The sequence below is a fragment of the Lampris incognitus genome, chromosome 5 (genome assembly GCF_029633865.1).
Source record: "Lampris incognitus isolate fLamInc1 chromosome 5, fLamInc1.hap2, whole genome shotgun sequence".
NCBI classification, from domain to species: domain Eukaryota; kingdom Metazoa; phylum Chordata; class Actinopteri; order Lampriformes; family Lampridae; genus Lampris; species Lampris incognitus.
This window is the reverse complement of record NC_079215.1, coordinates 11,128,829-11,144,017: the sequence shown is the minus strand read 5'-3', so window position 1 is coordinate 11,144,017 and position 15,189 is coordinate 11,128,829. Positions and strand designations below refer to the sequence as shown.

The window sequence follows — 15,189 nt, the reverse complement described above, 5'->3', positions numbered from 1 at the left end:
CACAGTCCAAAGACATGTAGGTCAGGTGAATCAGACATACTAAATTGTCGCTAGGTGTGAATGTGTGGGCCCTGTGTGATGCCCTGGCAGCCTGTCCAGGGTGTCTCCCCGCCTGCCGCCCAATAACTGCTGGGATAGGCTCCAGCATCCCTGAGAGCAGGATAAGCGGTTCAGATAATGGATGGATGGATGGATGGATATAATGTAATTGAAATAAAAAACAATCATTATATTCAGTGCTCATAATTTGATTTGATTTTTTTTAACAATAGCTAGCTTGCCACCCCAACGACTGGCACAACACCACTTCTGCCAAGGTCTACACATTGAAGTTGATGTGTACGTTGGAGAAAACCAATGCGTGCTTGGCCCGAAACGCATTGCAACTGTGTCAGCACACCAGGGGTGGAAATTAACATTTTTGTCCACCTGCCAATGTGGCTGGTGGATTCCAAAATCTACCAGCCACTCAATTTTTTTACCAGCCACATTCTTGTTTTAACCGGCAGGGTGTAACTGCATGTGAAAAAAAATAAAACAAGATCTACAATATTCAAGCAATTGGCTATTTTAAATATTTAAACTCTTAAAATACTATTTTCAAAATCTAGTTTACTCTTCTATGGTTTTCAAAATTGTGTACACTACCTTTAAAACATTTAACATATTTGTCAAAAAATAACCAGTGTATCAGTGCCACCAAAATTCCCTTTATTATTACATAAACCAAGACTGTAACAAGTCAAAGGAATTGTGTCAGTATGGGTCTTAATTCAACACTTAATCTAACGTTAGTAACTACACGTAACGTTAGCTAGGTAATGACATCACATGACAGCTATATTCTGACCTTAATTCAACACTTAATCTAACGTTAGTGAATAGATTTTTAAAAAATTACGATTTACTTGCATTGCCACACGTAATCTGTAAATGGCCTTCCTTTTTTCGCGATTGCGTGGGCATTTCTAAGCAGTAGGCTCATCTTCTCCAACTGGGACGTGTTCGTGGCAGCGGTATCCTGCGGGGTCAATTTTCCCTGTACTATCTTTATTACATGGATGTGGCATTTGGATGATTCATGGTCTTTTATGGCTTCCAATTTTAGGTTTTTAGTCCCAATAATGAAACTGTTAGCTTTCTTGTTGGCATCCGAAGCGTGTTGACAATATACCCAACAGAACATTGTCTGGCTTGTCTCCTCGTAAACTAACCCATCACGGGACACTCTGTCTCCGTTGTCAGTTATTCTCCACTTCTCATTAAAAAAACATTTTCGTTTCGTCTTCGCCTCTTTTACCTGTCTCCTCCTGGGATGTTTTCTCTGCAGACCTCTTAACCCCTGCGATGTAACGCCACATTGTGTTTTCTGGCTCTCTCCTCGTCCTCGAAAGTGTCTGTGTGAATTAGCAGACTCGCAAGACGAGCGTCCCTATACTCTGCCTCTGATTGGCTAACCATGAAGGCAACAAGTACTAGCCAATCAGAGGCAGAGTAGGGCCGGTCATAGGGGGGAAAATAAGGCAGATTCACGATTCAGTATGTCACAAATTGCTACTTTTCTTTACCCGCCACCGTGGCTGGTAGGTTGAGCAAATTCACCCGCCAATACGCAAATCCACCCGCATTTGACGTGTAGCGGGTGCTAATTTCCATCCCTGCAGCACACAGTGATGCTAGCTGGCCATTTGCATTTACATTGGAAATGAATGGAACCCCTGGTGCAACATAACGCAACGATGCAACTGGTGTGTCCACGACATTACCCATAGAACACACTTGTTCATCAAACTGTTTTTGTGTAGCACATAAGAGTGAAGTTTGCTTTGTGCAGGAACCATTTGATTCAAACCATGGACAAAGTTTCCAAGTTTTCGTCATCTCACAGATTCCCAACACAGTTTAGTTCTGAGTTCGTCTCAATACAAGACATATATTGAAGATTAGTTTGGGCCGAGACTGCTCCAAGTGATCTGAATATCAACATGGGATACAAAACACGCTATATAAACCCACTATGACCCCACGGCTTTTGGTTTGACCTGTCCTTGGTGGCACGGTGGCCCAGTGGTTTGCGCTATCACCTCACAGCAAGAAGATCCTGGGTTCGAACCCCAGGGGTTGTCCAACCTCAAGGGTCTTCCCAGGTCCTTTCTTTGTGGAGTTTGCATGTTCTCCCCATGTCTGCGGTGGGTTTTCTCTGGGTGCTGCTGTTTCCTCCCACCACCAAAAAGACATGCATGTTAGGGTTAATACTCCTGTCTGTGTCCCTGGCCGAGGCATGGCGAGACGAACTGGAGTTGGTCCCCGGGCGCTGCACGGCGGTTACCCACCGCTCCCAGCTACACAGCTAGGATGGGTTAAATCCAGAGAAAGAATTGCCCCACGGAGATCATTAAAGAAGTAAAATAAAACATAAAAATAAATAAAATTATGTAACACTTTTATTTCTCTCCTTTTACTGTTTAAACCTGTTCAGACGGTAAAATGACAAATAAAACAATTTGCCCTCAGAGATGAAACCAGCCTTCAGGGTTGAATAGTTTAAGATATTCTGCCCTTTTTTGTTTTATTCATTTATTTATTTTTGATAAATGTATTCTGCTTATGTTTTTTAAAAGCATTTTGTTGGTGGTTTTGAAAACTGTGAGAGAGAAATCTTCATTATTATGATTATCATCGGGGAGCGCAGTTTATTTGTGGGCTTCAGCGCAGATCTTGTTTATAAAACTACAATTACCCAGCTTATCAACTGTTTCGCACCATTGGAAGTGAGCAAGCTTTGTTTGCTTGTTTTGGACATGTGTAAGGTTCGTTTCAACATGAGCCGTGCAAAAATACCCACATCCGAAAGAACGGCAACTCGTAAAGAAGCGCCCGGTGCCCAACCAAAAAGCCCAGCGTCCAAAACATCATGCCTACATTTTATTTTGATTCCCAAGCCTCGGCTCTCTTTTCACCGCAGCCCTGCACTCCCCACATATTTCCCACAGAAACGCACCACTAAAATAACTTGGCTCGGGATCAGTAATTAAGGAAAGGAGCAATCCTGAAGTCTGCCTTTTTTGGAAGGGTCAGTCTCTTGTCAGTCGAGCTTCACATTAGCCATGTTCTCCTCTGGATTTATGGAGGACCTCCGGGGACATTCTGTCGCCTCGTCGGAGGGGATTTGCTTTTTCCTCATCCCCCCCCTCAGCTGATTACTGAGCGTAGATGTAAAACTGACGTTGGCGGCAGGGCACGGTGCCAGATAGTAAATGGTGGCCCTTTTGAACCGGTGAGTAGTGTATTTTATAGGGAGTTCGTTAATATTACACTGATAGATAGATTAAAAATAGCCATCAGATGATCATTTTGGGGAGGCCTTTAAATAGATTTGCCAAAGAACAGGATCTGCTGGCATCTTGTGAGTGTGTCTCTTGAGTGGCAAGTCAGGGTTCAGGACCCCCGGAGGAGGAGGCCGCAGTTAGCTTATCTCCAATAACTGCTCACTTGCTCCTAATGTCCATGTGTGTATTCACACACAGATAGATACACACACACACAGAGGGAAAATCAAATGGAAAATCAATCTAAAAAGGTATTTGGTGAACACACAACTGCTCACTAATTTAAATTTGCATATGCCCCAAAACTGAGGATCAACATCATGTTTAACTTGAGAGAAAAAACAAAACTGACCTGCAAATTATCAAGTTATTCACAGGAACTGATGAATTGCAGACACTTTTGGGCACACCTAGTCCAATATTCCAGTTGGGCTTTCTACTAATAACCACTGACAGATGCAACAAGTCTTTTTTTCAGATTTTTTTGAAATTTTATTTTTTAATTGAAAATTTAGACAGATGTAAAAAAAAAATGGAAGACAAAAAATGGAAGCTACTCTGAGGGGTCGCCTGCATCAGCCGGCGAAACATCCTGTTTGCTTCCGGAGTAGCAACTTTAATATCTGCAGAACACGAGTGGCAACTAAACATGAGTACTGTAGCAAGATGTCAGGGCAAGACTATCTGATTCTCAAGTGGTATTTGAGACAAGGTTTCTCACATTTAAAAAAAAAAAAAGAAAGATATATATATATATATATATATATATATAATGGTGAAGGACAAGGGAATTGGTCAAAGATGTTATTCCAATCAACTTTTTTAAACTAGCCACTAATAATAAATATGCATTTTACATCTGAGTGAAAATCTTCACAATAGAGTTAACTGTATTTATGATACATGAGATGTGGTAATGCATCTGATTTATTACCACCAGCACATCCTTCCATGCTGTTTTGTAATGGCAGTCGTGGTACCTTCAGTTTTTATTTATTTATTTGGTTATTTATTTAGGTTATTTTAGGGTGCAGTGAAGGAAAATGTTGAACACTTGCGCTACACAGAGTAGTGCCCCACACTGATATACTATACCAAGGTGTATTGAAGCTCATGTGGTACTAATGGCAGCCAGATGAAGTTGAAAAACTGTTTTATGTGTGATTTGTAACTCCCATCACTTTTGACTCCTGCCATATGGGTTCTTCTTTTTTTATTTTTATTTTTTCAAGATTTTTCTTGAAACGTTATGAGCCCTTTTGAATTTTCTTAATCTTGTTTTTTTATTACGTAGATGCTTTCACGCAGCAACGCTTGCAGTGGGTTGCACCGTGCCGTGTTCTCCTTTAACCTTTGACCTACGATTCCAAACTTTGCTTCATCCTGTTAGCTCGGAGCGGCCTGTCTCCATCCTAATTATATCAACTAATTTATAAAGTGCCTTTGGACAACAACCAGTTTAGGAATGCCATATATAAACCCTGTTGCTGAGCCCTCTTTTAAATTGATTTTGTGGCTACCAGCGGTTATTCTAGCTATGCTATGGTGTGGAAGAGCCATAGATCAACAAGGAGAGGAAAGCCTCTTGACAAGACAGGAAAGGGGGCTTAGGGCTGTAATCAGTTCCAAGATATCAACACACATCACCGAGACTGCACCAAGTTAAGACCTGCGGGAGGGTGTGCTCCACATTATAGTTGCTATAGGGCCTGATATTCAAAACATTTACTGCTCAAACCCAATTCTGTCTGAGTGGTTCAGTCCACTGATTGGAAATGAATGGGTTCTGATACCGTAGGTCCCTCAGCAGACTAATAAATCCTGTTTTTCTTGTGGTGTCGGACATTATGGCTTTCTGTGGCTTGGAAATTGATAGCCACGGCTTGTGTTTTTGCAGACTCATAGCAATTACAAACAGTAATTACACATGCGCAAGTCTCCAGAGTAGCCCACCAATGCCAAAATTACAATCATCCTATAAACCACTGCAACCCAGAGAAAATGAAATTATGCGAAATAAACCAAACATACCTTGAGTGTCAGTAAGTAGGACAAAGGATCCAAAATGATTCCTTCGAACACGTTGATTGTTTGGTATGTACCTCAGACCGCGCATTTAGTGTGAGATTCAGTGTGAACTTGAGAGAACCTCCAGGAATTTGGGCCTTTTCATGATATGGCACATCTGCATGGGGCTAAGCTTGAATAAATCAATGATTTATTTGTTTACGCTGCTCCTCTTGCATGAAAATACCTCATACAACAGTATAGAGCAGGTATAGGCAACAAGGTCCAGAAAGGTCCGGTGTGGGTGCAGGTCATTGTTCCAACCAAGGAGTTACACACCTAAGTCTACAAATCAAGGTCCTTAGCAAAGGCTATTGGTTGACTAATAGAATCAGGTGTGTAACTGCTTGGTTGGAACAAGACTATTGGTTGATCTATAGAATCGGATGCGTAACTGCTTAGTTTGAACAAAGACCTGCACCCACACCGTTCTGGACCATGGTGCCTATCCCTGGTATAGAGTATTCATGTTAAATGGAAACAAACGATTGAGTTTTTTTCTTTGTTGAGTTTTTTTTCTTTGTTGGTCGCGAAGAGAAATCAAAATATCTTGGGGCATCCGGGTAGTGTGGCGGTCTATTCCATTGCCTACCAACATGAGGCTCGCCGGTTCAAATCCCCGTGTTACCTCCGGCTTGGTCGGGCGTCCCCAGAGACACAGTTGGCCGTGTCTGCGGGCGGGAAGCCGGATGTGGGCACATGTCCTGTTGCTGCACTAGCGCCTCCTCTGGTCGGTCGGGGCACCTGTTCGGGGGGGGGGAACTGGGGGGAATAGCGTGACCCTCCCATGCACTATGTCTCCCTGGCAAAACTCCTCACTGTCAGGTGAAAAGAAGCGGCTGGCGACTCCAGGAGGCATGTGGTAGTCTGCAGCCCTCCCTGGGTTGGCAGAGGGGGTGGAGCAGCAACCGGGACGGCTCGGAAGAGTGGGGTAACTGGCCGGATACAATTGGGGAGAAAAAGGGGAACCCCCCCCAAAAAGAAAGAAGGGTAACGTGAAGCCCTGTCACATCCCACATATCACCATGTTGTTTTAGGTGACATTTCCACTTAGTGTTGAGTCGGAGCCAGTGGCTATTAAAGATAATCTAGTCAACATGTTGTTTAGATGCTCAGGCGAGCATTATATTTTTGTGAGATCAACAATTCTTCCCTTAGTGGCGCAGTTCGAGATTTTGCCCCTTCGTGTCATCAAAAGAAGGTTTTGTCTGTCTGGTTTGTAGGTTTCATAGAGAAGTGCCAGGTATACTCTTAAGCCGATACCGTAAACTTAACACGTGTCGTACTCTAACCCGGAGACGCTCTGCGATACCGCATTCCAACGCGAAGCTGAATTTCACATTACTTGTTATAATACGTGTTTGCTTATGTCAGTAATGTGCGGCGAGGTATCGGGTCATGTGTTAAGACTTGTGAAACCGAGTTTATGATCCCGGATAGACCTCTCATCTTAATACTGTGGTATTCTACCCATCCGCGCTATGGAGCGCGCTTAGATTATCTGCGCGATTGGTTTTCAAAGTGATGTTTCCGAGCTTTGTGGCTGAACAACTGGTCATATTTTACATTATAATTGCAGAACCCTTTTCGCAAAAACCAATTCACACCCCAAACAGGCAATACGCTGATGAGGTATCAATTTTTGAGAATCCTTGACCGGATTTTAAGGACATATGAAAAACCTAAATCTACATCTGGTTAGAGCTTGTCTGTGTGTGCATTGGACTGTATATATGTGTGAACATAGTGGCAACTATTATTTTGCAACTGTTGTTTTGGTAGATAAATCTGCCCTTGTCTTGCCCTCCTGCCACAAGGGAGCGTCTGTAAGTGGTATTTCAGTGAACTGGAGAAGGTTGGGTTATGCGTAAGTCAGACGAGCACATGAAAACGTAAACATTTTTGGTGTATGTCGTATCATTCAGCATCCTAATTTCACACAGTTGTATTTTTTGAGGCGTCCGCAGAGGGCGTCCCCTAAATGATCGCAGCTTGAACCGTGCAGCGCGCCACCGAGCATGCTCAGAGGCCCGGCGGGCCGGTCCCTTTTCACCAGCCGCGGGTTGCGAACTGCGTTTTTAAACGCTCCCAGAAGGAGAAAGTCTAAATAAAAGCTGTTCAGAGGAGCAGAGCGTGGTAGGTTTTGCTTCCAGTGTCCAGCCATAACATTACACCACGACCACAGCTGCTGTGTCGCCACTGATCTGCTCCCTGGAAACACGATCCTGTTTATAATCTGGCCATCATTTGGACGGCGACAGGCTGCGACGCCGGACCGATGATTTACCCCAGCGCGTGTGCGCGCGTGTGTGTGTGTGTGTGTGTGTGTGGAGGGGGTGGGGTGGGGTGGGGTGTATGGGGGGGGGTGTAGTGGTGGGTGTGTGTGTTTCTCAGAGATAGATTTACGAGGACTTACTGTTTGTGAGGAAGGATTAGCCTCTGGAGGACGGAGAGTGTCTCATGATGCCTGGCTTTATGTGGTCCTGGGACGAGTAACACTCCTTGATCATGAGCAAGTGGGTTTGCCGTGTCTCACTGGGTGGTGGACCACAATATGATATATAAGGGTGATGTATTGGATCGGCTGCTTTTTTTGTTTTTTTGACAGCAACGCTTTCTTTCAACTCGTGTTCTGAAGAGGTCGTGTAGGTTAAATCCTCAATTCGTTCCTCAGGGCACCTCTTTTGATTCGTCTCTTAAAACAAGCTTTTTTTTGCACGATTGAAGCCTAGCGTTTCAGATATTATCCACTACCATGATTTTGAATGTGTGCAATACATTTTTCAGTATTTTGACTACTAGTTTTTGAATTTATGATTTATTGAATCATAATTCTACATGTCATGACCTCTCGATTGCCCAGAATAGGTCAAAAGTCTTGTTTTTTGATAATTATCATTATATTATTATTATTACTATGTGAGTTATTCAGCAGCAACCTTTTTTTTTCCTCCAAAGCAAATCTGGACTGTGCCAAATAAAACATACCCTTTTTGGAGTTTGCAGTTCTGCATAAAATAGACTTGTCAGTTTTACCAACTATTACGTGGTTTTGACTTATCGCTGTCGGCGTCACGACAACTTTGGCCTGCCTGTAACCTGTGGAAACTCACAGCGGGGACAGATGTCAATGGATATGTCTCGGACCGCTAAGATATCTTGCTTCCTCGGTCCTCTGGGTTGCGCATGCCAAGGCCCTCTCTTCAGTTGGGTTAAAGTGACATGATGTTTGCGGTTCTTCTATTTCATTTGCACTTGCTGTATTTTTAGCTCCTCTTATTCCCACGTCCGAGGAAATGGTGAAAAGTTCTGTTCCTTTAATCGAGGCAAGTCTGGCAACAGAGCATATTTCCTTCAGGGGATTACAAGACTGACAGCGGCACAGTTGGTTTTTTACCCAAGGACACAGGGACTTTTCAAATGTTTAATTATCCCCGCCAGGCTGTGTGTGTGTGTGTGTGTGTGTGTGTGTGTGTGTGTGTGTGTGTGTGTGTGTCATGTTTAGCTCTAAGCTCTTAACTTCCATTGAGGAATCTGATGTATCAACAATGTGTGCGACTAATCATCATGAGAGAATTAGATTTTAATACCTGCCCTTGTCTTATACTTGTAAATCTTCGCTGTCTACCCATTTCTCATGGGTTCTCCTCTAGTGTGTGTTTGTGTGTGTGGCTAATCTCGCAAGCTATTGTGCACATTTTTTACACCGTTATGACTGTATGAGGAACCTCTCGTGGTTGCGGTGATTCTTCGAAAAATGTTGATTTTTCGCTACCGCCGCTCCCTCTCTTCATTCACTCTCTAGCTTGCTCGACCAGCGCTGCTCTCTGTCGCTGCCCAATCTAATGCTCCTTTTCCACCACATGGTACCGGCTCAGCTCGACTCGACTTTTTCGTTTTCCATTACTGGAAAGTACCGGCATTTTTGGTAACTGTTACCACTTTTCTGGTACCACCTTTATCGAGGCTCCAAAGAAACTGGAGCGGGTACCAAAATCAATGCAGACCAGCTACACTGAGGGGGTACTGTTACGGTAATGGAAAACGGCACTCTGTGAGTCGAGCCGAGCCGGTACCTTGTAGTGGAAAAGGGGTATAAGTCACCGTGTGCATGCGTGACTCACATCTCTTGACTCGGATCGGGCCGTGACATGATCAAAAGTTATTAAAAGAATCTTGATAATCCAAAAAATGTGAGTTATAATGGAGCAACTTCCTTTAGGTTGCAGTCAAAACAGGGAGTGTTGCATATTCATGTCGCTGCCCAATCTGCGTCAACCGAGTCACACGTGTGCGAGCATAAATGGTTTCCCCAGCTTTATTATAGTATGAAAATAAAGACAGGGTTCGGGTTAGACCAAAATAGGGGCATAGCAGACCTTCGCTCTTTGGGGAATGCAAGTTCATACTGGTCGCATTCGTGCGAGGGTCCGCCTAGGGGGCTGCACATCCACAGACTGACGGGCAAAACCTTTTTATTGGCTAGATTTTTTAGTTTGAGTGCTGCATATTAAAAACTTGTTTTCTTCCACATTTCCCATTCAATCGACTTTGGGGCTGTGCAAAAGTCTTACAATGGCAGGAAAAACACTTTTTTTTTGTCCGTGTGTGTATCTGTAAATCTGGCATACAACTGGGCCCGTCAGCCTAATAATGTTTGTGCACAGTTATGACTATGATGAAGGAGCTCTCGTGGTTGTATTGAGTCAAAACCTTTGAAAAACCTGTTTTATACCACAACTGAGTGCTAACGCCTCAACTTTGTTTTTAGCTTAAGTCCGAGCACCGGAGGAAGCGGGGGGGCTGGTGGAGAGCTGCACTCTACTGAGTACATTCTTCTAGTTTTTTCTGTGTAATTCCGAAACCGTGTAAAGCTGCTTCATATATCATCTTTTTTTTTTCCAGAGAAAGAATTTGGTTGGCATGAATACCACTGTTTTTACTACGCAACCACTGGCATTACACAAACCAGTTTTAGCACTGTGGCGGTCTGCACCACATACGGGTTTGTAAGACAGAGACATGGACAGAGTTGGTAAACGAGGGCCCGTTCATTAAAACGGAGGCCAGTTAAGAATACCGTAGAGTTAAAACATGTAGAAGACTAAAAACAAAACGTCTTATCAAGGTGTTTCGTTGGGGCAAAAGCTGTCCTGTACAAATCTTATCAAGTGAAAATATCTTGTATTTGGTACAGTAAGTCCAATATTGAGTAGAGTTATCTTGAATTATATTATTCCACTGGCAGATAATTTTGCTTATTTCAATTTTTTGCTTGATTTTGGTCAATTTAATCTTCTTTTAAGAGAATGTTAATCTTGTTTTCTTGGAATAAGATAATTCTACTCAATATTGGACTTATTGTACTAAATACAAGATATTTTCACTTGTTAAGGTTTCATTTTTTGTAGTGTGGTGCGTCACTGCATGAGACACTCTGAGCCAGTTAGGCTGACTCGAGACAGGGGCGACTGCACCCCATGCTGCCACAAGTCATGGCTCCTGCATGTCAAGCAACATCCTTATTACAATGGTTTTTAGGTAGATGACTCAAACATAATAATCATACAAAATGAACCCCACCATTGATAAATGTATTTTGCTACTATTATTCTGTGTGCAGAGCTGACCATGCACACACACACACACAGGTGATAACGTCCTAGTGCGGACATCTGTACTTGTCTTGCCTTTATACCAGGATATCTTTTAATCATAATAATGAGGCCTGAATAACTGTCAACATGGTAAATAAATGTTTGTGTCATATTTTTTTCCCTGACAAAGCAAGGTCCTTTATTCCAAATGTACAATATAATGACAGTGATAGTAATGATAATGTATTTTTAAATTGATTTTTTTTTTTTGGGGGGGGGTCCGGGGGGATTGAAAGGAACAAATAGCACATCTACGTGGCTCGGCAGCCCTTAAAAAGGTTTGCTTCTTCAGCGACGAGTTTATTTTCCAATAGTTTGATTTATTAAATATGACAGTTGAGTGTTACATGTGGGAAATTTGAAGGCTGTGGCAGTGGTATTCGAGGACTCAGATATATGCAATGCGATACTTTCAAGTAGGGATGGGCAATAATTCACTGTCATCTTTTACGGTCTTTCAATGGTACCGTATCAGGATGAAATTCAGATATTGTCGTATTGTGATACACAATTTTGCCGTTTAAACGGATGAGAATGAGATTACCTGTTAAGTAATATTTCATAGAAAATGAGGTCTGAAATATTTGAGGAATATTATTTGAAAACTATATTTTGTTTAATGTACTTAACCTTACCAAACAGTTCCATGTCTTAACATGGTGTTTTTCGCACACAAGCAGATGTCGTGATGTATATCGATATTGTGTGTAAAATGCCCTGTCGTGAGAATATTTTCCAGATCCTCCGGCACTACTTTCAAGCTTCACCTCTCCCAGCAAGCCCCAATATAATCATATTAACATATTAGCTTGGGAGACCTCAACACTACTACCCATAAAAAGTCATGCTGCCTGTGTGTGCAACACAAGGTTATCCATCTGTGTCCCGGTTATTTAAATACCAGACATGTATGATGTCACTGTATGTTGTCACCTGTAGAATCTATCATGTATAGTAAGTCCGATGATGACACACGTGCACATATGTACGCCGCTGTGAAGGTCTGTCCTGCACCTTTTGGCTTTTGAAGCCTGGACCGTCCATATCAGTCATGCCTCCTACTGTTACAGTTCCTAGAACTGCTCACATTTACCACATGTCTGTCCTATAGGCTGCACTGCTTCCATACAGCACGGGTGAGGTCATATATATTGGCGAGAAGTAAATATGTTGTCATGCTATCATAAATCAGTGCCATTTGTATTATATTTATCAAGTTGCATGTGCTTTTGCATGCCATAAAGCAGTCACCGCAGTCGCACAACACACACGTGTCCTAGGCTGATGGTACACAAGTTGTGGATAGTTCATCATGTCTACCAGTGGCAGCTGGCCAGTATAAGGCGCTGCGCCGCCCCCTTCAAATATCAAGAGATGAAAATCTACTTAAACATGTTAAATATAATTTAGTTGTACAATATAAATAATTATGAAATAAAAGTGTGTTTCAGTCTGTAAGCGCCTGTCAGCAGCCATTAAATATTGGGTCCAAATGGTGTTCCAAATGGTGGACAATTCTCGTGGCTGTCAATCATGTTCACACCCACCGCGACGCCTCGTCTCGACTGTCGATCATCCACCGTCTACGAACCCTGATAAAATCTATAGGCTACATTGTCCTTCTTAATAACTCTGTGACTGTGTGGACATTAAAGCAGCTGTCAGGTGTGCTGCGCCAAGGTAAATTGCGCCCCCCCCCAAAAAAAATGTTTAGCACCAGCCGCCACTGGAGTCTACTAATGTGTTTCATCTCTGCTGCAAGGAGTTACATCTCCTCTGCTCATATCAGAAGGTTACACAGAAGACGTACATTTCTGATCCCCGTTGTTGCCCACATTAAAATCAAACAAGACGAGGTCAAATTCTAGTGTATATGGCTGGACCGTGTATGGGCAGTGTTCGAAATTGTTGACAATTTGTTACAGGGATAGTCAGTGGTAGTGTCTACAGTGTGAATTCCTGGATATTAAATGTTCATCTGCAATGTGCTGTAGTAGTGGTCCCAGTAATACTTGTTGTCAAAGTGTACTGAAGTGTATCACATGACATTGTTAAGCTATGCTCGAGTGAAAAACAAAGGCTACAAATGCAGTTGAAAGAACAATACTTTCCACTCATATATTGGAAAGTAAATTAATTATTTTAATTAATAATTCCGCTATTGCAACAATATCTCAGAAGCCAACAATGCCAGCCCTCACATGGGGGCACCAGAAGAAGTGGGTGCAACAGGGTTATCAAATCAGTCTTGTGAAATCACTCTCTTGTCCCGCCTGCCGCCCAATGACTGCTGGGATAGTCTCTAGCATCCTGCGACCCCAAGTGGGACAAGCGGCTTGGATAATAGAATGGAATGGAATATTGGGAAGTTTGATTTGAAAGAGAGCTTAATTTAATTGTAATTATAACTATTTCAATTATCTGTTACCTCCCCCTTCTCTTTCATCTGTTTCTGTCTGGATGTCTCGTTTTTCTAAGGTCGACTCTGTGGTATGGGTATGGGATCTTGTGATTGGCATGCTTTTCTACACTGGAGTGATAACATAATGCAAAAGTTGCGTAGTTGATGATGCAAGTGTACTCTTCTTCTTTGTGTTTAATGGCGGATCACAAACCGCCACCTATTGTATGGGAGTGTGTAGATACGTAAGTGTACCCAGGTATGGAGCAACATTACTAATGTGGATGCTGAGTGGTGAGGGAGTGGAGAGAGGGGTCATCCATCCATCCATCCATTATCCAAACCGCTTATCCTACTCTCAGGGTTGCAGGGATGCTGGAGCCTATCCCGGCAGTCACTGGGCGGCAGGCAAGGAGACACCCTGGACAGGCCGTCAGACCATCACAGGGCCTGAGAGGGGTCAATCGTACCTAATATGACAACGCCGTGATTGTCATTTGAGGTGCTTTAACTGTGCAATGTCCCTCATGCCTCTTGGCATGGGATAACTGTGGAATGAGCTGAAACTGCTGAACCAATTCAATTTGAAAGAGCAACAGCCAATAGGGAAACTCCCACTTCTGTGTTTACAAGTGATATCATTGGTCGGCCGACCAGTCGTGTAACTTAAGTGGTGTCGTTGGTCACCTGATCCAGTGGCCCAATTGTGTAAATGTGATCACTCAGTCGATCAGTCAGTCACTCTAAACATGGTCCCTCGGGGCGTCCGGGTAGTGTAGCGGTCTATTCCATTGCCTACCAACATGGGGATCGCTGGTTCAAATCCCCGTGTTACCTCCGGCTTGGTTGAGCATCCCTACAGACACAATTGGCCGTGTCTGCGGGTGGGAAGCTGGATTTGGGTGTGTGTCCTGGTCGCTGCACTGGCGCCTCCTCTGGTTGGCCGGCGTGCCTATTCGGGGGGGAGGGGGAACTGGGGGGGAATAGCGTGATCCTCCCACGCGCTACGTCCCTCTGGCGAAACTCCTTACTGTCAGGTGAAAAGATGTGGCAGGCAACTCCACATGTATCGGAGGAGGCATGTGGTAGTCTGCAGCCCTCCCCGGATTGGCAGAGGGGGTGGAGCAAAAACCGGGACAGCTCAGAAGAGTTTGGTAATTGGCTGGGTACGAGTGGGGAGAAAAAGGAGGGGGAAATTTAAAAAAAAACATGGTCCCTCAACAACATTCACATTTGTAGGGCTGGTCCGGTCCAGCCCGCTGGTCCGGCCCAGTCAATGAATAAATGACAAATAAAAGGATCATCAAGATTTTGTTGGATGCCCTGTCCCATTGTCGAAGCTCCTAAGCATTCTCTGGTCCCCTTTCAAGGGCTGAGCGCTTCATCAGTTGGGGGACCACTACTGAAAATTGCAGATGAACAGGAACTGACATTATACATAGACACTACCACTAACGAGACCTGGAACAAATGGGCCACAATTTCAAACCTTGACCATACACAGTCCAGCCATATACTAGGTTTTGACCTAGTCTCATTATTATTTCTCCAAAAAAAGGAAAGTCACTCAAAAGGATGAGTTTTTTTTAAGTGTGGTCCTTTACAATATCTGTTTGTTTTTTGTTTTTTTCCTTGCAGGAAAGTGTGTCCATTTGCAATAGATCAGTTAGAAGTGCTCTTCACCATGAATACAGGTTTGTAACACACGCACACACACATGCACGCACACTTTCTT

The 15,189-nt window shown here is 43.3% G+C and overlaps 1 protein-coding gene across 1 annotated transcript in view; it reads left to right on the top strand.

Annotated features, from left to right (window-relative positions):
• The window catches only part of sorbs2a (sorbin and SH3 domain containing 2a), a 71,760-nt gene that overhangs the window by 17,585 nt on the left and 38,986 nt on the right, over positions 1-15,189 (top strand). Inside the window, exon 3 of the mRNA XM_056279502.1 lies at positions 15,093-15,148. Coding sequence (XP_056135477.1) covers positions 15,139-15,148 — 10 coding nt within the window. The 5' untranslated portion in view covers positions 15,093-15,138. The remainder of the gene's footprint in view (positions 1-15,092; positions 15,149-15,189) is intronic.